At 36.3% G+C, this 26,513-nt stretch overlaps 1 protein-coding gene across 1 annotated transcript in view; it reads left to right on the top strand.

Annotated features, from left to right (window-relative positions):
- The window catches only part of ASIC5 (acid sensing ion channel subunit family member 5), a 36,851-nt gene extending 11,715 nt beyond the window's left edge, over positions 1-25,136 (top strand). Inside the window, exons 3-10 of the mRNA XM_015450618.3 lie at positions 225-462; positions 2,171-2,296; positions 10,690-10,839; positions 12,170-12,317; positions 15,554-15,610; positions 17,525-17,693; positions 22,768-22,859; positions 24,814-25,136. Coding sequence (XP_015306104.3) covers positions 225-462; positions 2,171-2,296; positions 10,690-10,839; positions 12,170-12,317; positions 15,554-15,610; positions 17,525-17,693; positions 22,768-22,859; positions 24,814-25,004 — 1,171 coding nt within the window. The 3' untranslated portion in view covers positions 25,005-25,136. The remainder of the gene's footprint in view (positions 1-224; positions 463-2,170; positions 2,297-10,689; positions 10,840-12,169; positions 12,318-15,553; positions 15,611-17,524; positions 17,694-22,767; positions 22,860-24,813) is intronic.
- Positions 25,137-26,513: the final 1,377 nt, after the last annotated feature.

Below are 26,513 nucleotides of genomic sequence, written 5' to 3'. Positions count from 1 at the left end.
GTCTGGGGTATATTCTAGGTAAACGAAACTACATGTGCAAATAAAAGATTAATTGCACAATGGGTCAAAGACTTCTTAGGAGTCAAATTTCGCTTAAATGTCTTGCAAATGAGGGAGAGTGTAAGAGATAAGAAGAAGCTAATAGAATCCAGATGTTGGTATCTCTCTTCTAGATAATTATATGTTTTCATTATTCTAACTATGGCCTTCATTCTTGCTAATAGGTTCCAAACAGATGCTGTAGCCAAATTTGGTGTTATTTTTTTCTTATGGCACATTGTATCCGAAGTCCTCCATCTTCGAAAAATTACTGCCAATTCCACTGGCTCTACAGAGGCTACTGATTTTGTTGCAAGTCACCAAAACTTCAGCATTGCAGAATTTATCAGGAACAAAGGTTTTTATCTTGACAACAGCACTTTGTTGGACTGTGATTTTTTTGGAAAGCCATGTAGCCCAAAGGTAACGATTTTCTATTCTTCAAATATAATCAAAGTGATAAGTTCCTTTATTACACTGTTTCACATTGAGCTCCCACGGCATTTGCTCCCATGGTGAATCAATCCAAATTTCCTTACAGATTCTATTTCATTAGCTCAGCCTTATGATATTGGGGGTATGGAATACACATGAGACAAATTTCCTCTTTCAAGCAGTTAGATAAGGAAAGATAGAAAAGAGAAAACTTGATTGCCTTTCTTGTAGTATAGTCTTTCCAAAAGAAAAACAATTTAACACGAGGATATTTTAAGTTTTTCTATTCATCAACAAACAACCTATTCCAACATAGTATTTTTATAATCACCAAATATCCATCACTCTGCTTATATGCTTATGGTATTGCATTAGAGACTATAGAAAATAAGAGGATCCCAGTGTTTAACTATGAAAAATTTATGTATTATTATTATATATTATATATAATAACTATTATATATTATATAATATACACTCACTCATAACAAATAGAAAACAAATACATAACAAATACAAAATCCTGTTATTGTTTATAAAGTTCATCTACATTTAAGATAAAGTACTAGATATATCTGCAATCTATTAATAAATAACTACATAGGCAATTTGATGCCATATTTCCTGTATCAGCAATTCCATAGCCTGTGTTGTTAGGGGAGTCTAAGTAAACACAAATTCTTGGTTCTTGGATACAATTTCTTATGTTTTTGGTAGGCCACCTTAGCACACAATAAGCAGAAAAAAATGCCTGAGAGACATTTCACAGAGATGAGTTTCTGACCTAAACTCTTAACTTGGAAAGTAAGCTCTCTTATGCTGTTTTTATTCACCAACATGTTTAACTCACTACCAAGAAATTTCGTGTTAGAGAAATTTTTCAGTTGAATATTATAGAAACCCATTTCTGTTCTAGAAAACTGAAGACTAAAAGTAATGAATTGGCTTAATTAAGCGGAAACTCCAACAGTAGTTCTGGCTTCAGAAAAATGCTGAACCAATGGTCTCCAAGACTATCTTTAAGATTCTGACTTTGTTTCCATCTCATAATTCTGGTTGGCTTCTTTCTGTATGAGTTCTCCCCATCTCACCAAAATGGCTGCTGACTGCCCCTAGACTTTCATTATCAGAGTTTAGCACTCCAGTATCCACTTAATAACCTCACCGAAGACTCTGATTAGCTCTACTTGGGACACATATCAATTCTTGAACCAATCACTGAGGCAAGAAGGTGAGGTTTAAGTTTGGCCCAGCTTGTGTCCCATGCACACCTCTGTAGTGGCTGGAAAAAGAGGGTCAAAGGAGCAGGGTCATATGATTGACTGCCACACTGTGACCATACAGGTCACAGAAGGCGGAGCTCCTCCAAGAAAGGATGCTGTAGTAGTGCTCCACAGGTAAAAACACATTTCCATATATCTTCAGGAAAATACAAAAAAAGTAATTTATAAAAATGTTTTAAATACATGCTTAATTTTATATAAAAATGTCTCCTTTAAATAATCACATGCAAGTTGACAAATGTATATTGCCAAAAAAAACTATCATTGAAAACACATATAAATCAGACTATTCTCTCTGATACTTCTGCAGTCTTGTTAGATATTTGTGCTTTTTTAAAAAGAAGTTATAGCAAACTTCAGAGGTGACAAAAATATCAAATTGATGTTTTTTTTGGTTCATTTACATATTGGAGGATTTTGGACATGTCTTCACTGAATATGGAAATTGTTTTACTTTTAATCATGGTGAAACTATCCAAGCAAAGAGAAAAGTGAGTGTCTCTGGAAGAGGCTTGAGCTTGCTCTTCAGTGTGAATCAGGTACTGAATTTTCTCCAGGTTCAAGACAAACAAGAATGGGTGGGGGTTCCAAAAATTTGATCAGACTATTGGTCCATATCAGATAGCTCCCATACATTGGATATTATTTCAGTTTTTGTTAATTTAGTCTAGACTCCTATGGATTTTATATAACTATTGGTTTAGAAATTAAACCGGCAAAATTTTGAGGCATAAACTGGAGATTTTTATTGACTTAAATTTTTGACTCCAGGGAATGTTCATGCCACAAAATAATGAAACCCAGAGATTCTAAGTTGCAATGTATGTAGCTATTTTAAGAGAACTCTGCATTTAACAATAATTTTAGAAATATGTTATTGTAAATATGACAACATGTTTTAGAAAGAAACTCTACATACACATTTAACAAACTATAGGATGTACATCTGGAAAAGTGATGGAAAACATCCTGGTTATATAAGGAATATTATGTAAATAGATTCTGTCCCAAGCCCAGCTTTTGGAAAGTTGTAATTGACCTAATAAGTTCTAAGTGTTTAGCTCTGGGAGGCAGATGTTCAAACACCTAAGAAATGCAGTGGTGTTTTCTTCAAGGTTTCCTGGTATAGCTCCCACCCAAGATTAGTTAATTCTGACCTTTTGTCTTACATAACCACTCCTAGTATTACACATTTAAAGGCATTCTACTTCGTTATGATGGTTTTATAAAAGAGGATTCTAAAATGCTGATAAATTAAGTATCCAAAAATCATACAATTAATGACAAAGATGAAAAACAAACTTGGTGTTCCTGCATTCACCTCCCAATCCAAGTGAATCATGCCATTGGCTACTTTTAAAGAATTTCCAGTAATGTACTCTTCATAGCTTCCTTTTGTATCCCATTCAAGATATTTTTCTTTATATCCAAACATAACATTGAAAACTTTAATGCATGTACCTACCTATAGTTGTAATGTATTTGATTAATACTTTCGAGTCATTCAAATATTAGCCATAAGGTCAGTTCGAACATTATATTATAAATTTTTACAAACTAGAATTTTCCAAATATTTTTAGAATGCAATGAAAATCTACAAATTCAATGCAATGTTCTATAAGTAAATAACATTGAGATATTTCTCCAGACTAGATAGTTAAGTGTTTCTTAGAGGGTTACAAAAGGGCCAGGAGAAATAGACTTTTGAATTACAAATAGAATATTTAGTATGCTTATTATATGTAACTACATATGCAGTTGACTCATTCATAGACTATATTCTTTATACTCTTAAGCCTGTTCCTTCTCCTTATAGCCTAAAATTACAACTAATGACAAAGTCACCAGAAGTTTAGTCTTAAATTTCTTCATCTGACCTAAGATTTATTAAAAAGAACATTAGTGTTAAAGAAATAGTGTAAATCTTCACTTTTGATTTGAATTTTACATAAAGGCAGGGATTTTAATTGCAAAATGAAGACGGCCAGCCAAATGATTTTCTAAGCAAATGAGTCAAAGAAAGCAGCCAAGAAGGAAGGAACTAGAAGGCAACTAGGTGAAGATAAGGCCAGAGGAAACAAGATCATTAACAGTAATTGTAAATACTTACCTGCACCTATCTAAGATGAAATGTGATCCATGGAAACCTATAGAGGTCTTGAGCAATGATTGTCAATCGAGAAAAATGATGAGACAAGTCTCAATCATTTTAGGAAGTTTATTTGCCAAAGCTAAGAACACGCACCAGTGACATAGCCTCAGGAAGTCCTGAGGTAGTCCAAGGTAGTCAGGGCACAGCTTGATTTTATACATTTTAGGAAGACATGAGATATCAATTATATCTAAGATGTACATTGGTTCCATCCAGAAAGGTTGGGACAACTCGAAGCAGGGAAGAGGCTTCAAGATCATAGGTAGGTGAGAGACAAATGGTTGCATTTTTTTTTTTGAGTTTCTGATTGGCTTTTCCAAAGGAGGCAATCAGACTAAGCATCTGTCTCAGTGAGCAAAGGAATAACTTTGAATAGAATGGGAGGCAGCTCCCAGTTTCAAGGGGCCCAAGATAATCTCCTTTCCCATTCCACCACTCCATTTAAAAAAAATCTTCAGGAGAAAGCATTTTAGGAGAACATGAGTCTCTGGTCTCAGTTTTCATCTGATTTTCTCATGGTTAGGATGGTTTATTACTAGATGGGTAGGTCCCAAAACTTTATTTATAGAAGATTGCAAAGTCTCATGTTCTATGAAGAGAAAATAGGGGGAGGAAGGGAGAAAAACAACAACAAACAAAAGAACAATCCTGGAAAAATTCATATAGTCCACATTACTTTGAAGTCTGTACATCAGTAGATAGGTATGAAAAGTGGCTATGTATGTAAATAGATTGCTGTTACTTTCTTCTAAAGTTTAAGTTGACAGGCTTCAGTTTGCAGGACGTTAAGAAAGCACAGCTTAGTTTTCAGGGACTCCAAATTAGGAAAAATGGGGGAAAAAAAGAAAAAAATTGAAAACACTATTTTGAAGGCTTGTAGCCAAAAAAAAATTATTTGGTCCAAACTGTAGAAAAAAATAAAAACTGAAAAACACTGGGCAAGACTAGAATCTAACAACAGGTGTACTATAGTTTTGGAAACATAATTTTTCTCTCTTCTCTAATCCTAATTAAAGGATTAATTAGGACATAAAGTTTCACATTTTTGCTAAAGACAAATCATGTTAGAACTAGTTTACTTTATTTTATTTTGCCAAATTATTTGTATACAGTTCAGCAAGAATAGTTATTTTTTATATAGGCTTTTAAATTGCCTTTGGTGGAAATTTGTTCCATAGAAGGAATCTCAGATAAGACTTTTTAAAAGCCGAGTCCAGCCATGGATTTTTGCCATCAAGTATCTATGAGTTGGGTGAATTTCCTCTCCACTTGAGGTTGCAAGATAAACCTGGAGCTCCTGGGCCTGTCAGAAAGTGACATTCTTTACTTACCACAGGTCAGAAACCCTCTACAGAGACTCTGTACACAAAATATGAGGTCAGTTTTTCCAAGGACATTATTGGTTTCATAAGCCAAGTTTGAGTCCTTAAAGGAAAGCACACCATTCCAGTAAAAGCCTTGGTAAAATAACCAGTTTCCCCAATTGTGTCCTGTTACAAATGAAAACAGATTCTTATTGCACTTATGCAAATAACTGTATCAGCACAAGTTAAGAATACTCATAAATAGTTTCCAAATTCTGGAGAAATCAGGCAGAGAGAATTAACTGTGCTCCACATTTTGTTCATAGGAGTATACTAAATTGTTAAAAGCTGTCAGTAGCTCAAAATAAAAGTTTTAAGACTCTGAAAAACAAAACAAAGGATCAGCAAACATTTTAAGTAAAAAGTCAAAAAGATTATTTGAGTCCATGCAGTTCATTCCTGTTCTGCTTAATACTCATGAACATTTTAGCTCTCCATGAGTACTGAAAGTTTTTCCTCTTTTCTGATGTTACAACCTTCAAAGTTATCAGAAACCTGCATTTAAGGGCACCTGTTAGAGTTTTATAGCTGATTATAAAAACACCTTCTAACAAGGACCAAAACATGTGAACAATTGTCTTTGGATGAAAAAATTTTCTAGAGCAGACATAGTCAAAGACACAATTGACAAGGAAATTTGTTACCTTGGTGGTAAACAGTAATTTTAGCATAACGATTATGATTATTATTGATAATGTACACTAAGTCATATCAGAATTACAGGCCTTTCCATTAATTCTGGAACACATACCAATAACATTTATATGCAGCCCAATGAAAACTAAACACAATTTCATATTTGACAATGCTTCCTGTGTAATTTTTATACCAAGTAAGCCAAATTATGTCATTTTTGGACTTTAGGGAAACTAATATCTTAAAGGATTAATTAGGTCAGAAAAAGACATTTATTATTTGATTTTAGAAAGATCATCAAATATCAAAAGTTTAAAACACTTGATATTATGAAATAGGATTACAGGTCATTGTAAAGTCATTCATTTAACCAAAGTGATAACTCAAGAATTTTTTTTTTAAAAAAAGAAAAAAGCTTCATTCTTTGAGAGAGGAGACTTAATTTTCCAAATAAGAAGCCTTAATAAAAACAGCATGAAGCCATTAAATTTGTTTTTCAAAATTTTGTAAACAATCTATAAAATTTAATCTTGACCATAAAATATAACTTCCATAAGCCTTTTATAACCTTTATGACCTTTATTAAGTAGTTAGTTAATGCTTCAAGAAAACCTTGTTAATCTGACACAGGAGTCAATATGCTGGTCTTGAATCATTGTGCCTTTGATGTTCATGATTAATTTATAGAGAAACTGAACTTATTTTGTCTCTTAATGTCACCCATTGCAATCTCACATGCCCACTTCTTCCTCAATGGCACATGGCCTTGAGGAGTTGAATGGCTTTAATTTCTGGCCCTATGTCTCAAAAATGCATTTTATTTATTTATTTATTTATTTATTTATTTTTTATTGAGACAGAGTTTCACTCTATCACCCAAACTGGAGTGCTGGAGTGCAGTAGTATGATCTTGGCTCACTGCAGCTTCTGCTGAATGGGTTCAAGTGATTCTCATGCCTCAGCCTCCCAAGTAGCTGGGACTACAGGCATGCACCACCGTGCTCAGCTAATTTTTTGTGTTTTTAGTAGAGATGAGGCTTCACCATGTTGGCCAGGCTGGTCTGGAACTCCTGACCTCAGGTGAACCACCTGCTCAGCCTCCCTAGCTGCTGGGATTACAGGTGTGAGTTCCTGTGCTGGCCAGGAATGCATTTTATTTTGATTGGAGTCTGCTATGGGGCCTGAAGATGAGGCTTTAATTGCTGTTAGTGTTTAAGATTTAGTAGGACTTGGTGTCCTTTTTAGACCCTGGAGTCAAAGCCCTGTAACTTAATGTCACAAGGACTATAAAAGCACATACAGGAAGATACATGGATGTAATAACCTTAATTACAAAAAAAATTATCTCAGTGTTTTTCTTAAGCAAACCAAAACTTAATAATAATGTGACAACTGATCATATTAAAGTTTTTGGTTTTTTAAAAAATTAAATCTTTATTGTGACTTCCACTGACTATTAATGACATGCTTGGACTTTCTGGCTTGTCCTGAACACCTCTCCTTTCTTAAACAACCAGTCATTTTATTTTAGGACTAAATTTACCATATTATTTCTCTTTAAGCTGTCTTACCACAAAAAAACCTCTTTATTTTTATAATTTTCTTTACATCCCTTTTTGTTTCCTTGTTCTTTATAAATTGTGTTATACATAACCTTTAGATAAGCTTTAAATTAGACAAGATTTGTTTATCTTTATTTAAAAAGGACACACTTCTTTTTAGCAAGACTGTTTTTCTATAATATATATTTATTGGAAAATACTCACATAATGACATATCTATTATTAAATTAACATAACTTTATATTCTAAATTATGATAACTTTTCTGCAAGTATTTATCCCTTACCTATTTTATTTTAATTGTTCACTTAGATTATTTATGAAAACTGCAACAGTCATGATTTAAAGTTATGAAACTGCCATTGCAAAAATATAACTGAGGCAGTAAAAAAGATATGACCTAACTGACTGCATCTTGCTTCTAACCTCCAAGCTGTCCTTGTTCATTCCTGGACTTTGGGAGGAACTTAGTTCATTGTTTAGCTTTGAAACAAAGACAATAGCAGTCCTTTCCACAACAAACCTCCTTACTGCCTGTGGAATAGGCTGCCTAAAGTTACAAGATTGGAAGTTATGGTAATCTTAGAAAATTTAAGCTGCAGCTATTTTCATTAAACCAATATCAATATCTTATTTATTAAAAACTGCATAAGCAGCAATCATTCTGTTTGGGGCTAGGTTTATAGTTTTGTAAACTCTCTGCCAAATTTTGACATTTTATAGTGTTTGGCAGGGATAAGTTGAAATTGCCTGATTAATAAATATAAACAAAAAAAGTATGCTGGCAATTCTTAAGACATTTCTGATATTACTTTACCAGTAATTTTAAAGCTGGTTTTTTTTTTTTATTAAATATTTTACTTAAGTTACATAAACTTGAAAAATAATTCAACTATTCTTTTCTTTTTTCCTGATAAAATATTTGATTTAAACACTTTTATTTTTCTTTAAGCCAATTAATTAGAGCCCTTTTATATATTTTCTGTAGTGAAACACTGTGTACATGACATATAAATACATAGACATGTTAGGTATGCCAATAAAGGTACATTTTATAGATTCATAAAGATCCTTTTATTATTTTTTTCCTATCTTAGACTTTCAGATTCTTGATAACCTGTTTTGCAACCCTAGGCAGTTTTTAGCTAAATAGCCTTAAATTTGCTTATTAAATGAAACAACTCAGTTGACAATAAAATAGCAAACTTTATATCATAAGGTACAGAGAGAAAAAGTCTGTTGGTGGTAGAGGGAGATGCTTTTAATTTTCTTTGAGCCAAATCTAACCTAAACTTATAGAACTCTACCATAGTATTGTATAACGAGACCAGTTTTATTTAGATAGGGACTACCTATATTTTAACTGGCTCTCTAAGCTCTGAGCAGAGCTCACATTGAATCCTGGGTCTCCAAAAAAAGGTAGAATTATTTTGAGGTTAGACCATGTGATGCTTTTACAGTGCGCTTATTTTTTTTTTTTAACAAAGACATTTCTGAGTGTCTAAATTACACTCCTCCTTAAAAACCCAAGAGAAGCCTCTGTTGCAATAACTATTTTAGTCAAAAGGTCAGATGAAAACAGAATTCAGTCAACTGAAGGAAAAAAAAACAGAAACAAAAAAAAAACTTTTGCTCAAAAAAATAGACAAAGTCTTAGGAGAGAAAAACAAAAAACCCCAAAAACCTGAAGGTCTTTTAAATACAAACATGCACCCATGCACACATACACACACACATCTTGGATGTTAACCTTTAATTTAGTTGACTTTGAACCATTGAGCTCCTTTAAAAAAATTCTTTTTAGATCTCATTACCATATTTCAGCTAGGACAAAATGCTGCTATTTCAGAAGTACAGCCATTGCTCTTTCAGTTTGGTCTGGCTGATAAAAAGGTGACTTTGTTATGTAAATAAAGCCCCTTTAGTAGTCAAAATCAAAAATCTTTCCTTTTTTTTTGTTTTTCCCTTTCGATTGCTATTTTCTTTCCACTTCAGAGGCCTTGTTCCCCATAATTTAGAGTTCCCCTTTGGATTTAACCAAGTTGGGACGTGCATCGGACCCAAAATGTGCTGCTAACAGACCTAGCTTTTCAGGGCTGTTACCCCCTGAACCAGATTGGTCCTCTTGTGTTGCAGCTCCCTAGCACAGTGTGTCAGGGGCTCAAGATGCAGGAGGGGTCGGCTCCTACTATGCACCTGCCTGAGATTAGACCCTAAGTATATTCTTCTAAGGGGGATACTTATTTAGAGCCACTACACATTTTAGGGAGCATTCCTCCCAGACACTCCCATGTGATTCTCAGTCACCTGAGAATGCCCCAAAAGGCTTAGGGGAGCAAGGTGCTCTATTTCTTTGAAGTGGAAAATTCCATACTCATGAGTTAGAGGATTCTGAGTTGATCAAATCCAATGAGAGGAAGAACTAAAACACATACACGAACCCAACAAGACAGAAACAAACAACAAAACAGTTAAGCAAAACTAACAATGATAACACAAATTATATGATTTCTGAGCGCTCTAAGTTTAAGCAGAAATTAATACCAGCTGGTTGTTAATGCTAACTTTAGTTCTTTAAAAAGAATTTGCAAGAAAGAATCCCAAACCAGTTTTCTCACCTAGTGATGGGGACCAAGCTGAAAACTGCTCTCTGCCGATGCAGAAGCCGACAGGTTCACTTTCCTTGATGGAAGCGAGTGGAAACTTCCACAACAAAAGGAGTTTTTTTTTTTTTTTTGAACAGCGAATGAACCTCAGACCCCCAAATGAAAAACAATGGATGATCAGGGATCCCTGGAGGAAAGAATTCCTGGACTTCAGCAATCATCCTATTGGTTTGGGCTATAAGGTGCCCAAGCTGGTACCAAGCACCGATAGGCTAGCTGCTGCGGGCCAGGTTGCCTTCACTCAGGATCCCTTTGTGGTTACCAGATGTCAATCAAGAAAAATAATGAGACAAGCCTCAATTATTTCAGGACTGCCCTGAGTAGACCCCAGCTTGAAGGGACCCAAGATATTTTCCTTTCACAGATTCAACCACTAAAGTATGTCTTAGATGTTTAATTTTCACACACTTTAGACAAAAAGAGGTTGAAATATAACATAAAATATTTAGGATTAGTCAAATGCTATCATGAGATGATAAAACGAAATCCTAAACTTGTATAGAACTGATATAGTCAATTTGCAATTTGGGCAAAAACATATTTTTGTTTCAGGAGACATTCACTGATAACCCAGGCCTTGGTTTCGTTGATGCTGGGATCATCTTTGCTATCCATTCACCAAATACGGTGCCACAGTTTGATGGGTTAGGCTTGTTGTCACCTGTGGGAATGCACACAAGGGTAACCATCCGCCAAGTGAAGGTAAATACTGCAGAGAAATCGAGTCTGAGGAAATTAGGTGGGGTAGTGAATGCATCAAACACATAAGTAATGCTTTTCACTAGAAATTCCTTTCTCCCATACCTGTAAAACACCATTAGAAATTCCAAAATTTCATTTCAGATCCTTTTCCTTTATCTGAAGGTACATGATTAGTGGAAACAGTAACTATATAAGTGAAAGCTGGGAAGCCTATCAAATCCAAAGTAACTTTACATTTCATTAGAAATGGAAAGGGTCATTAAGTATAAAAAGGTACCTAAGTTGCTGAGCCATGATTCTTCAATGAGACTATCTGGGAAGGAGAAAATTAGTGGGAAAAGCAGGAATCTTGGAGTCAGGCTGGTCTGGTAGGTTTCTGTTTGCCAGCCACTTACTTGCTCAGTAACTTTCTTTAACTAGCTTCCTGAATTTGCATCTCCTTTCTGCACAAATGGGACAGGGGTAATATTTTCCTTTCATAGTAAGGAAGTTTAAGTGAAGTACTGCAAAGAAAGCACTTATCATTGATAGACACAAGAGACAGCCAACGGCCCCTGGTGAAACTCCACCTTCAAGTCTAAAACAGTCTGAAGGCTGAAAAACTAGACTGCTTGTCTCAGATGAAGTCTGCCCTTTCCCACCTGATTCTTTCTGAAAAATGCCCACCTGCACATTGGGAGGAAGGGGTGGAGCCTTGGGAAGTTTACACTGTTTGCAGTGGGGAGGAGCCTGGCCTCTCCTGTATCTGTGTGGTGACCACAGATTCAATCTGTGAGGTGGGAAACCTACCAGCAAGACTCTCTCTCACTTAGCTGAGAGTCATTTTTTTTTCCTTTTTACCCAATAAATTCCATTTCCTTACCCTTCTATGTGTCTGTGAGCCTCATGTTTCCTGGTCATGTGACAAGAGCTCAGTTTTAGCTGAACTAAGGAGAAAGTTCTGCAACACCATGTTGCCTGGCACATAATAGTTGCTTGTTAAAGGATCTTTTTAAAATGTGATTTTGGCTGCTGTTTTGTAGGTGAGCTGATTACTACACTAATATGACATTTACGTAAGTGATCTTTTTTTCCTTATATGAGTCGATTTTTAGAATACTCAGTGTGTCTGACTTTGTTAATTCACATTTGGGATATATGTTTAAGGATCACTATTATACTTAGCTTCAGGGAATTTCAGGTCAATAGAGTAGGCAAAATAGACAAATGTAACCAATTTTGGTTTTGGAAATCCAAGAGCTCTGAGAGTAAAATAAAAATGTGTATCAGCTTCTTGATGGAAAATTGATGTAAATAAATCTCCTGAACCAAGTATTTATCTTATCTTAAGACAGTTCATCAAGAATACCCTTGGGGAGAATGCAATCCTAACATCAAGCTGCAGAATTTTAGCAACTACAGCACTTCCGGTTGCTTGAAGGAATGCAAAGCCCAGCACATAAAAAAGCAATGTGGATGTGTGCCTTTTCTTCTTCCTGGTAAATAAAGACTAACTGCCCCCTTACTTAACTAGACAGTTAAGTGTTTCTTACAGGGTTACAAAAGGTCTGGGAGGAATACAGTATTGAAATACAAATGGAATATTAAGTATTATTAAATGTAATTACAGATGCTGCTAACCCATTCACAGAAAATTATTATATTCTTAAGCCTGTTCCTTCTCTTTGCAGCCTAAAATGACAACTAGTGACAAAGTCATCAGAAGTTCAGTCCTAAATTTCTTTGAATTTTATGTTTATATTTACTTAATTTGAAACATAGCAAATCAACATGTCACTGAATTGTTTTCCACTCTTATGAAATTCTACACTGGAAAATTATCCACTTGCCAAGTACAACTTCGACTGACAAGTTTTACATTATAAAATCATAGCAGAGATTTCTGGAAAAGAAAATTGTTTTATTAGGGTGGGGCCCCAATACTTACTCCCAAAGGCTTAAATTTGATGGTCTCAAATATCTAAAACAGCACACCAAGTTTTTCTTAATTTTGAAAGAAAAATTAGATCATGGATATGTCTTACCAAGCCTGAAGATTTCACTGTTGCAAAGTTGTTTCCTTTGTGACTGTAAACTTACCTTCCGGGGCCTCCTTTTCATACAATTTGCAGCTTTTCCAGAACCATGGGTGAGAGGCAAGCATTCAAGGAAGCAATCGAGCAGGGTGAATAAGAGCCAGATCTCAACTAGGCCGCTCATGCCAGCTCCACAATTTCTCCCCTAGGTGATCTTGAACAAGTGACCTAACCTCTCTACTCTGCTGTCAAATGGAGGAGAGGATAAGAATTCCATCTTATAGGGTTGCTGTAAGAATGAAAGGGGTATGTAAGTGGCTCAAATAGTGCCTGGCACAGAATACAGTCTATATAAATGTCAGATATTTTTATTCAGGTCTCTTACATCCCCCTCCCACAGCATATCTAGAAAGATATATTGTAACACAATCTACCTGCCAAAATATTGTAACTGCCCAACGGGCTCACTTTGCCTGCTGCCTAGACAGAACTGATTTATCAAGACAAAGGAATTGCAATAGAGAAAAACTAATTCATGCAGAGCTGCGTGCGGGAGGCTGGAGTTTTATTATGACTCAAATCAGTCTCCCTGAGTATTCTGAGATCAGAGTTTTAAGGATAATTTGGTGGGAAGGGGACCAGTGAACCAGTGAATCAGGGATTCTGATTGGTCAGATCAGAGGTGAAATGATATGGAGTTGAAGGTGTCTTTTTGCGCTGAGTCAATTCCTGGGTAGGGGTCACAAAACCAGATGGGCCAGATTTTTTATCTGAGTGGTTCCAGCTGATCATTGGAGGCAGGGTCTGCAACATATCTCAAGCACTGATCTTAGCTTTTATAATAGTAATGTTATCACTAGAAGCAATTTGGGGAGGTTTAGAATCTTTCACCCTCCAGCTGCATGACTCCTAAACATAATTTCTAATCTTGTGACTAATTTGTTAGCCCTACAAAGGCAGTCTAGTCCCCAGGCAGGAAGAGGGTTTGTTTTGGGAAAGGGCTGTTATTGTCTGTTTCAGAGCTAAACCATAAAAAACTAAGTTCCTCCCAAAGTTCAGCTAACGCCCAAGAATGAACAAGGACAGGTTGGAGGTTAGAAACAAGATGGAGTCAGTTACGTCAAATCTCTTTCACTGTAATCATTGTTTGAGATATAAATTTTGCAAACGTGGTTTCATTATTTTTCAGAGGTTTCCAGAATCATCACATCCTTCTTTCTAGTATCCAGATTATTGATCTCTGGCCCCTCCAAAAACTGCTGTTCTATGTAAAACTGCTGGCTCTGGCTTTGATTTCTCCTTCCTAATTTACTGGCAAAGTTACTGGAAAGAAGTCTGAATTGTTTCATGCAGAATAAGGTTTACAATTTTAAAATTTATTATTATTAAACAAAAGCCTACTGGCTAATGTGGACCAGAAACTAGGCAAGGTGCTACATAAAACACAAAGAATGATATCTGCATGATCTTTAAGGTATATATCAAATGCATTCAGGAATATGATCTTATTTGGTTAGATTCTCACACATACCTTTAAGTCTACTGATATATGAATAAATGGAAGATTCTAAACGTTAAATGAATTCACTGAGGTAATTCCACTAACAATTTGAGGAAGCAATCTCCAAAATAGCTTTTCAGATATTGGTTATTTCCAAAATTTCATTGCTCTTTTTGTTTGTTTGTTTTTCTTTTTGTTTTCTTTTTTGTGTTCCATCTACCATCTTTGTTTTTTTTTTTTTTCTGAATTGTTCTTTATAATGGAAGAAATATTATTGCCAGAGCAAGAAATAATTCAGAAAAATGAGGCTTTTTCCTAACTCAGTGTTGGAGGTAGATTTTTTAAACTTATTTTATTTTATTCATAAAGAGCACTTCCTTATAGTTAGTTAAACATTCCACAAATTGTCCACACATTGTAAGTGGACAATCTCGTTTGGTTATTTTTAAGATTACTGACTAAACATTGTGGCTAACTGCTGAGCCACATGGACTATAGCAATAGACAAATATTGTGTTAAGGCTAAGCGACTAAGGCTTTAGAATCAGCCCTAGGAGTAAACCCAGCTCTGATACATAGTGATTTTGCTACATATCTGACAATCTGACAATTTAGAGTAGGTGCTTAACAAATATTGGTACTTACCTGCCCCCCTCCCATCCTACCTCTGGAATGGCAGTCTATCAGGAATGTGTGTGTGTGTGCGTGTGTGTGTGTGTGTAAATGGATAGAGGGAGCAGGATGGAAGATATACAGAATGTGCCAAAGTTCCCCTAACTGTGTGGTCTTGAGCAAGCCACTTTCTGAGGCTTAGTTTCTTTATCTGTAAAATGAAGATTCTCATATCGCAGGATTGTGAACAGCGTCAAATGAGATGACAACTGTGAACATAATTTTAAATTTGGAAACTACTCACATTTTAAAATTATTACTCCCACTTAAAGATTTTAGAATAATGTAGACAGATGGAAAGAGGTATGGAAAGAAACGAAAGCATTATTCTTCCTCCCAACACATATTTTCACTGAATACTACCTTGATTCCATAGTTTTGCTTATGAAAGAATAAATGCTCATATAGATGAATGGGTGGGTGGATGAATGGATGGACAGATGTAGGTAAGAAAGGTATTTTTGTCATTAGATCATTTATTTTGCAAAATGTAAAGTCTCTATATGTTACACTTATTATTTTTAAGGAAATGGGATAGAATGCGACCTACAAAAGTACTTCAACTGTGTTTCTCCTGTACTTGGTAAGTGCTTAATTTACTTTTGTTTTCAGGATTTATATTAAAGTTGCTCAAAGTAATACAAGACATTAAGTCAAACTATGGATAGCCCAGAAATTAAGCAGAATATAGTACATACGAGAAGATCTTTTTGTAAGTGTTCTTAAATAGTAGCTAAGAAACACAGGCAGTACACACAAACAAACAAAAACCCTCTGATACTAAGACACATCTGAATTTTCAAATTTTGTTCTTTTTTATAATCAAAATTTCCTAGTTGTTTTTTTATTGTTCCACAAATAAAACATGTTTATTGTGAATAGTTAAAATACTACAGAATAGAAAGGAAATCACGTAAAAATAAGTAGAAATTTTATTACTGAGAATTCCTCTCACTGTTTGGGAGTAATCTTTCATTCATTCATTTCATTGTATGTACATGGCATATAAAATTTTTTCATAAATGTAATTATAACTGTACATGCCATATTTATTGGGGGCAAGTTGTTATTAAAGAGCCCACTCTTTTTTTTTTTTGCTTTTACCTTAACCTGGAACAATTGCTAACACTTTAGTATATCCTACCATCACTTTCTCCACATACACATCTCCATATCACTTGAAGTCATGGGTTGTTTTATGAAAACAGAATCCCAGTATATACCCTTCTACACAACTTGCTTTTCTAACCCATTGTGGAAATATCTCCAGGATAGCAGGAATAGATTGAAAAGGTTCTTTTCAATGGTTGTAAAATATTTCAAGGTATGGCTATAGGCAGAAGGAATCTTTTTTTATGTAGACCACAGACTGAACATGCAAAAGCCATATTACTAACCAATAGACTTGAAATGATATTGCCAGATTTCTTCTGATTCCTTATCCCTGTTGGAGGCTGGAGGGAGAGCTTGGAGAAAAAAACCATGCATGCAGTTCAGCAGGGACTGTTGTGGGATAAGGGGGTCAGAAGAGTGTGTGTGTTTGTGTGTGTGAGAGAGTATTATGTACATGAGAGTATATGTATGTAAGTGTGTGTGTGTGTGTATGTGTGTGTGAGCTTATGTGTGTATGGGATTGTGTGAGTGCATGTGAGTGTAGGGGAAGAGTGGTGGTCTTTACCAGCAATGCTAAAGAACTAGCAGATGCATGCAAAAGTTATCTCCCAGAGAAGTCAAAGTTAGAGTCTGAAAAACAAACCTAAAGTTTGTCAGTTACGGGGAGGTCTTGGTAAACAACTGGTTCATGAGAACAAAGGGTTTCAGTATCAAAACCAAAGGAAAAACAAGAACCTGAGTATCTAGCTTGGATGAGGAGCAGTGAGAATGGGCACTGGGAGGTGGTCCAAAGGGAAGCTGGAGACAAACACTACCTGCTGCAGGGACTTTTTTCCAGTATGCGTTTGCATGGATAGCCTGGTTGCTCTGAAGGAGCCAAGAGAGAACACTGAATGGAGAACCTCGGGGGTTGATTTGGAAGTGACCGGGCCAACAGAAATAAGAGACTGCAAATACCCAGGAGCACATTTCATACCACTGTATGTTGAGAGAAATCTGAAGATGTTTAGTGTAAACCTGAGACATTGGTTTGCAGGGTTGTTTGACTGTCCCTCTCAAAGTGACATGGGGTCACACACTTTCCATCTTTCTTCTGTCCAAATATCTGATATTTTACAGAAATAGACCCAGATACTTCCTGAAAATAATTTCTTAAATCCAGTAAAGATCCCAATCCAGTGACTCAATGAATTCAAAGATAAAAACTTCCAGGCCTTATATTGTGTCTCCTCTGCTACATTCAGAGTAACATATAAACACCATTTGTTGTTGGTAACCACTTTTTTTTTAACATTGAAAGTGAAATGATAAACTTTATAAAACTATCCTACCCATGATGAAATATTTCTCTTCTCTGAATTCCCTGTCCTGATTTTCATTTCAGACCACATTGAACTTAAGGAGTTATGTACAGTGGGAACACATAACTCTAGCTGCCCTGTTTCTTGTGAAGAAACAGAATACCCTGCCACTATTTCTTATTCCTCTTTTCCAAGTCAAAAAGCTTTGAAATATCTTTCCAAGAAGTTGAATCAAAGCCGGAAATACATCAGGTAATCTTACTAGCTTTTTAAACTACTGATAATTAACACAGATTTTTTTTTTTTTTTTTTTTTTTTTGAGACGGAGTCTAGCTCTGTTGCCCAGGCTGGAGTGCAATGGCCGGATCTCAGCTCACTGCAAGCCCCGCCTCCCGGGTTCACGCCATTCTCCTGCCTCAGCCTCCCGAGTAGCTGGGAGTACAGGCGCCCGCCACCTCGCCCGGCTAATTTTTTTTGTATTTTAGTAGAGACGGGGTTTCACCGTGTTAGCCAGGATGGTCTCGATCTCCTGAACTCGTGATCCGCCCGTCTCGGCCTCCCAAAGTGCTGGGATTACAGGCTTGAGCCACCGCGCCCGGCCGATTTTTTTTTCTTTATTGAAAACCCTCAAAGACTTAGGAAATGAAATTCTGATCAATCAAGGGAGGCAATAGCTTTTTTCACTGAACTAACAATGAAACCATAGAATTTTAAAAGTAGATAAGATCGTATCGTTCAACTCCTTACTTTAATTGTGTGAAGAGGAAAATGATGCTTGTGTGAGTAATCTGCTCATGATCAAACCTTTATTGCCCAAACTGGGGAAAATAATAATGTTGACTGATAACAACGGATGCCTTAAAATGTGAAAATTTCCTACCTGTACGTTATACACTTTGAGTCTTCTAATAACTGTACAAGGTAGATGAAACAGAAATTAATATTATTTTTACAGAAGAGGAAACTGAAGGACATCGTATTTTAAGAAATGGTTCCGTGAAGGTAGTCAGGGGCCCAGAAAGAAGTTATGCCCAAGAACTTTGATGCTGGTCCCCATGTCTTTGCAACCCAGATACATGATTCCATGTTTCCTGATTAACTGAGAATTAAATTAGTCCTCTTTCTGCTATACCATACTGCCTCTTAAAAATTACAAATCAAACTTCATAAATAACTCTTTGTTTTTTAACAGGGAAGCAACTTTAGCATTTCTCTGTGTTTCTTCTTTGTAGTTTTAGGACTAGGACATGAAGCAGCAATATATATAGTATACTGGTGTTTGTAGTTATATCTATTAAAATAAAAATATGTTAACTAACTTAAGGTACATTTTCATAGATGTGTACATAATTTGGAAAGCATGCTTTGATTCCAATGTTAGCCTTGTACTTACTTTAATAAAATAAAAAAAAAATTCCCATGTAAACACCAAGATAATAAAGTGGTCTTTACAGATCAGAAAGAAAAATGATTTTCATCAAAACAGGGCTAATGGAGTGATTCCAAACAGCAGATAAAATGATAAACAGCTGTAAAATGTACAATTATGTTTGTTTACACTTCCAACTCCAGCACAGACATCTATTTATATATTTTGTTTTAATGTGGGAAGCTGATTTGCTTTTAATATTGTTCCTGATATATTTAAATATGACTTAGAAGAACATTTCGTGTGTCTTTTGGTTGATGGAAATCTCCTGAGTTTCATAATTATTTAATATGCAGAGAAAGTAGGCATGATTTTGGAGACATACTGGTGAATCAGAAAAGAAAGCCATGTATGAAACAAGAGGATCTTAGGGAATGCTGTGTTTTTCTTTTTTCCCCCCCAAAAACTCAGATTGTTCTTGAAACAGGAGAGTTCTCTGATTTCCCCTTGCAGAATGTGCAGAAGGGGTGTGGCTTGCCTGTTCGGTGTCCTCTCAGCTCAAACGCCTATGGAGAGCATGCAGAGGGGCAGGTGCAGAGGCCAGGGGAGCGCTTTGGGCTCCTGTCCCATGATAGTGTCTAGGGGTGGGTGCCTGCAACCCTAGGGTTGCAAAGCTCTTTCAGCTTTGCTGTCTACAGATGGCTGGAGGTTTAATCAACTCAATGGACCCTCTGCCTTATCGTAAAGGCAAGGGCCAGTGTGACAGCCTTCTGTATCCCAAGCTCTTGCCCAGTGTCCCAGAAGAATCGGATTACACACGGGCTCGAAGGATGAGTGCAAGATTTTATTGTGTAGTGGAGGTGGCTCTCATTGAGATGGACCAGGAGCCAGAAGGAGGGATGGAGTGGGATTGCGATCTTTGCGTGGAAGCAGGCAGCCTATGGCTAGACTCTTCTCTCTACACTCCTGGCTGAATTCCCCTTGGTGTTCAGATGTGCCTCCTCTTCTCTCTTTCTCTGCCGCATCATTTTGCCATCACTGGTTTGTTGATCTGCTGGTCTGCTGGTATCTTCTGGAGCTTGGGGTTTGGGTTTCATATGGAGGCAGGATAAGGGGTGTAGTAGGCCAAAAGGCAACTTTTTGGGTGCAAAAACAGAAATGCCTGTTCTCATTTAGAGCCACTTTATCCAGGCCTGAGGGTGGGCCTTTGCTAGGGAACTGCCCTCTTCTACCCAGTATTTTTCTGTTTCCTGTCCATATAATTATGAATAGTTCTCCAATTAATCTTATCACATAATGTACATGTAGGGACCTTACATGGTTTTAAATAGTGGAGGCCATTACCAGGAAGACTAAGGTGAGCAGCTGAACAAAGGTGGCTGGATTCAGGGATTGTTCAGCTCCTACATAGAGACAGTTAGAAGTCACACATATAATTAAATAACTGGTTTGTGCAAAGGTACTGGAAATCAGAGAGTGGTAAATCAGAAAACAGAAATGCAGTTTGTCAGGACGGCAAATGTGAAATATTAGCAGCAGTCATTTTAAAAGAAGCAACCCCTAACTTACTCATGAAGCTGCATGTGTGTCTTCCTGGGACAGAAATAAATGCTACTTCATGGTCAATCCAGGGCCTCACGAGGCTGCTGCTGGACCTCAAAATGTTGAGAGGCTTAGCTTCACCGTAGCAGGCAGTGTGGAGTTTACCGTTGAAGATAAGGGTAAATTGTGTCTGAAGTTAGGCCAACCTCATCAGTAAAACAAGTGAATTTTTAAAATTGTTCTGTTTGAACTTAACAAATTTTGAAATAAAAATTGTATAAAATTATTTCCTTTATGCCAAATTAATTAATTCCTCTAATGTAGCACTCCTGTTCAAGCATCTGGAAGCTCTTTAAAAACTATCTTGTGATAGAATAAAAAATTTAGTTTTTATTTTATAATTGTGCCTCTCCTGACACAAACAAATATTTTTGGAGTTAAATCCTGTTAAATCTTGAACAACTTCACTATTGCCATGAGGCACAGATTCAGTGAGACACAAACGATTGGACTAAACAACTGCCTGAGAGAAGTTGAGCAAATATCACAATATTTTTGCAGAGGAATAATTTATCTTCTCTCAAAATCGCAGGTGGATAATGCTTGGAAATGATTATGAATGTTGTGCTTGGGAAATTAAACAATATTATCAGTGCACATGCAAATTAGGAGCACAATGGAGGCCAAAGAGATTGGAATATTACTAAAATTTCTGGACTTCCTAGACAACTTTATTATTTCCATTACTTTGGGAACTGGTTTATCATTTGTAAATATTACTTCAGTCCCTGATTATCTACTTAAACATAGTACATTCTCCTGTTACTCAGGGTTAAACCAGTGGAAATTAAGTAAACATATTAATGATATATTTTGAATTAAGTATATTTGTAATTATTGATTTCAAAAATTGTAAACATGAAGGAGAGTGATTTACAGCCATGTTCCTTAGGTGTGTTAAAGATCACCACATAATTTAGGAAACCCTGCTGATAGTATCCATTCTTAATGGATACTATTATTATTATTGACATTTTAAAATCAGAAGGTGCTTGGTTTCAGATTCAGCTTATAACACTGAGAGGGTAATATTGATCCATTCATTTATTGGTTTTCATCTTTAATTTGCTCCCTTATTTGTCCATTTTACATATAGCTAAGGAACAACCTATTATTTGTTAAGATTCAGGAGTAGTCTAAGCATTAGGGATACCTCAGTGTACAACAAACAAAAATCCTGCCTTGCTGCACTTCTGTCCACTGGGATGGAAATGGGTGATCACTGTATGTAGTCTTGTGGGATGGTATAAAGCACTGTGAGGCAGTGGCAGCAGAAAAGCAGTCTGGGGAAGCCAGGGTCAGGGAGCGTTGTTCTCAGGTCTGTGGATTATTGTCATGAAAGTCCTTCCTGACAATACTTGTTGAAGTGGGGGTGCATTAAAGTTGGAAACAGAAAGACCAGTTAGCAAGCTATTGCAAAAATCCAGGTGAGAGGTCATGAAGGCTTGGGCAAAGGTGATAGCTTTGAATGGGGTGAGAGGTCATAGGAGTCCAGATATATTTTGAAGGTAACACAAAAAAATGGGATTTCCTGATGAACTGGCTATGGAGTGTGAAAATTTACACTATAAATAAGGGAAATGTGAAGGATTTGACTTGGAACATGCTAAAGTTGGAACATCTGTTGGACATCCAAGTAGAAATATAAGAATGAACTTAATATATTATTGAAGTTCAAGGTAGGGGTCTGGGCTGGAGATAGAGAAAGTGAGGGCTTCCAAGACCATGTAACGAGCTATTAATATCATTTTAAAAGATGTTTAGCCACTCTGGTCACGTATAAAGATTTGAAACAGACATTAAGAAAACAGAGTCTTTGCCTAAGTATACTAATGACATATAGTTAATAATTAGTATTCATCGAACACCCAATATACGTCAGGCTCTGTGTCAATTTTGCACATACATAATTTAATTTCACCTCACTACCACTCTGTGAGCACAACTCTAAAATCCTGACTACTCATGAGGAAACCATGACTCAAAAAATACAACATGATTTCTTGAAGGTCGTGTAAGTAACAAAAGACAGAACCAAGATTTGAATGAAAATCAAACACACATTTAAATGTTTGTAAATACTTTATTCAGTAGATATTTACATTTAATGCCTTTTTCTAGTTTCTCAGGAATAAGGTACAGAAAAATTATTGGGGAAAATTATTTTTTCTTAAAAACCAACATGATAAAATGCCTTCTACATCCTGCTAATGGTGCCTAATATTAAAAACAATCCTGTGCCCAGTTTAACATTAAATAGCGCATAAAACAAAAATGAATATTACTTTTATTAGATGGGAATTAAAAGTAATGCTGACAATCTTAAGCTATATTAAGTCTTTTTTTTATTCCTAGAGAGAACCTTGTAAAAATTGAAATTAACTATAGTGACCTAAACTATAAGATAACCCAGCAGCAAAAGGCAGTGAGTGTGCCTGAGTTACTTGGTAAGTGTTACTTAATTGCTCCTTATCATTATTATTATTATTATTATTTATTGATACAGAGTCTCGCTGTGTCGCCCAGGCTGGAGTGTAGTGGCGAGATCTCGACTCACTGCAAGCTCCGCCTCCCGGGTTCACGCCATTCTCCTGCCTCAGCCTCCCGAGTAGCTGGGGCTACAGGCGCCCGCCACCACGACCAGCTAGTTTTTTGTATTTTTAGTGGAGACGGGTGTCACCATGTTAGCCAGGATGGTCTCGATCTCCTGACCTCGTGATCTGCCCACCTCGTGGTCCACCCGCCTCGGCTTCCCAAAGTGCTGGGATTACAGGCGTGAGCCACCGCGCCTGGCCTATTTGCTCCTTATTTTAAAAAATTTTTGTCAGTTTTTTCTTTCATATTTAAGGTTTAGCTTATCAATGGAGGACAGGAACTCAATTAAACTTGTCATTTAGCTGCTATTTAAATCTGTCATATTTCCACTCCCTAGAAAACACTGTACAACCTCACATGGACTTTTATAAAGAAAAGGCTGGTGGTGTTTCATCTCCACTCACACTCACATCAAACTTTACCATTAGATCCCTCATCAAGTGACTCTTGTAGAATGTTTCATCTATCCTACACCTGGGTAAATGTCAGCCACCGCATACCTCCACACAAGGCTCTATCCCAGAGTGGCTTAAAAAGAGGAACCTGAGAAAACAAAATTAGTCATTTCGTTTACAACCACTGCCTGCTCACTTGCCTTCTCCACACAGTCCCTAATAAACATAGTGGCTGATTTTCTAGATCTCACCGCATCTTAGAGGAAGCCGTGTGAGAGACAGAAGAAGGCCTTAGACTCAGGCAAAAGTGACAGCAGTCAGACATTGCAGCTGAGACCCTGAATATGGAGGAAATATGTCAATTCGCCAAAGCTCTTGGAGAAGCCTATACTTCATTATTGCACTTTACAAAAACAGAATGGTAATCCCTTTATGAAAGCGGTGCTGGAGTAGTCAGATTCAGAGACAGAAAAGTAAAAGAGTTGTTGCCATGGGCCGAGAAGAGGAAGAATGAGGAGTTCAAGTTTAATGCATACAGTTTCAGTTAGGGAAGATGAAAACATCCTGGAAATAGATAAAGATAATGGAATGGCTGCATAACAATGTGAACGTACTTAATGCCACAGTACTGTATACTGTGGTTAGTATGGTAGTTTTTTTGTTTTTTTTTTTTTTTGTTTGTTTGTTTTTTGAGACGGAGTCTTGCTCTGCCGCCCAGGCTGGAGTGCAGTGACTGGATCTCAGCTCACTGCAAGCTCCGCCTCCCGGGTTCACGCCATTCTCCTGCCTCAGCCTCCCGAGTAGCTGGGACTACAGGCGCCCGCCACCTCGCCCGGCTAGTATGGTAGTTTTTATGTTTTATATATTTTATCACAATAAAAAAGCACAAACAGTAAATATAAGTATCAATTTAAAAATATCAAAAAAGGCAATGTTGTGTTAATATATTTTGGTTAAAACCAATATTATGAATGATAAAAAGAAATACAGTTTTGACACTTGATGTCACAACTTGCTTAGAAATTAATTTTCTGGAAAACATCATCATCCAGTAGTGCCATCTGGATGACACTTTTCTGCTCTTCATTTAACACCTAGAAATGAGTTTGTAATTATCTAGAATCTCTCTCTAATGAATTTACCTAGATTTTATATCCTCCAAAGTCTTAGAGTTATATGTTTGGAATCAGATTTTATGTTTGCTTTTCTTCTCTGCTTTTTATGATGATTTGTAGGAATATTGCTTTGATATTACCAATTGCTATTAACTTATTCATATCAAATGCTAAAATACAATTAACCAATCTTCATCTCAGTTATGATGATATTTTGCTTCAACTAATTTAACTTCTGATAATATTTGTTTTTTATGAAAAATAGTGACATTGAATCTTTACTGGTTTTATTACAGCAGATCTTGGTGGTCAGTTGGGTCTATTTTGTGGGGCCAGTCTGATCACGATCATAGAGATTATTGAGTATCTATTCACCAATTTCTACTGGATATGCATTTTCTTTTTGCTGAAGATACCTGAAATGACCCAGTGGACTCCTCCACCTCAGAATCATCTGGGAAATAAAAATAGGATAGAGGAGTGTTAATGGTCATTTAGAATAAAATAATTTGCTTTTCTCTTCATGATACCTTCAGATTTATCATGACTAATTCATTGTTATATCACTTTGCCATAGTTTCGAGAGTTCAATAAAAGCCATTAAAGATATATATGTCTTCATAAATATTTCTATTTGTCTTTATCTGCATATATGTGTGTGTGTGTGTGTGTATATATGAAATAAAGAAATAGGAACTATGTTTGTCACCTTTGTGTTCCCTGCACCTAGAACAGTAAAGATTATGTAAAAGACATCTCATAAATGTTTTTCAATGAAAGAATATTGGTGTAGTGAAAAAAAGACATTATTTATGACTAAATATGCAAACTAGACCCAATAAACTATACATGAGGAAACAAAATATTTCTTTATTCAAGAAATGGTATGTATAATTTATGCTTTATAAAGTTTTAAAGAATTTTTATTTTCATTAAGATTCGACATACTTTTTTTTTTTCTATTTTATGTGGAGTGTTCTATTGTAAGTGACTTTTGGAGGGACAGAAATCTATGTTTCCCATACATTCCTCCATATTCAGGGTCTCAGCTGCAATGTCTGACTGCTGTCACTTTTGCCTGAGTCTAAGGCCTTCTTCTGTCTCTCACACGGCTTCCTCTACAGGTGGTACTTAACATCAATCTAATTGAAAATAAAGTTATATGTATGCTATCTTGAAAGTGCATGGCATTTTCTCATTTTTTTCCCAAGTACTTCTATTTACATATTTAGTCCAGAGGGAAATTCAGGAGTTTCGGTGTTCTCTCTCCCCTTCGGGTAGTAGATCTACTTTCGGTCTCTCAGAATATTCAATTAAAGGTGACTTTTAGACGAATTCTCAAACATATTTAAGAAATAATAATAAGGCAAAGAATCTATCCCCTAATTTATTCTCGATGGTATTGCAATTTCTTCCAGATGTAAGAGAATAACTCCTGAAAGTCTTGATATTGTTTTCCAGCTTAATGATAAGCAAGTACTAGTTCCGTGAGAATGAGGCCAGTGCAATTTGATGGTACTAACATTAGGAATATGAATATCTCATAACTCAGAAATCCCAATCTTGGGTAAATGGGTAAATACTCTGGAGAAATTCTCCCACCGATGTGGCATGCAGCTTCTGACTTTATTGCAATTCTTCTACTTATCCTTTTTTTTTTTTTTTTTTTTTTTTTTTTGAGATGGAGTCTTGCTCTTTCACCCGGGCTAGAGTGTAGTGGTGTGATCTCAGCCACTGCAACCTATGCTGCAACTCTGCCTCCAGGGTTCAAGCGATTCTCCTACCTCAGCCTCCCAGGTAGCTGGGATTACAGGTACCTGCCACCATACCTGGTTAATTTTTGTATTTTTAGTAGAGATGGGGTTTCACCATGTTGGCTAGGCTGGTCTCGAACTCCTGACCTCAAGTGATTCACTCACCTCAGCCTCCCAACATGTTGGGATTATAGGCATGAACCTCCAGACCCAGCCTACTTATCCAAATATTGATTCCAATT

Source organism: Macaca fascicularis, chromosome 5, assembly GCF_037993035.2.
Source record: "Macaca fascicularis isolate 582-1 chromosome 5, T2T-MFA8v1.1".
In the NCBI taxonomy this organism is placed as follows: Eukaryota; Metazoa; Chordata; class Mammalia; order Primates; family Cercopithecidae; genus Macaca; species Macaca fascicularis.
Note: the sequence above shows the minus strand (reverse complement) of the source record. Positions and strands in the feature narration are given on the sequence as shown.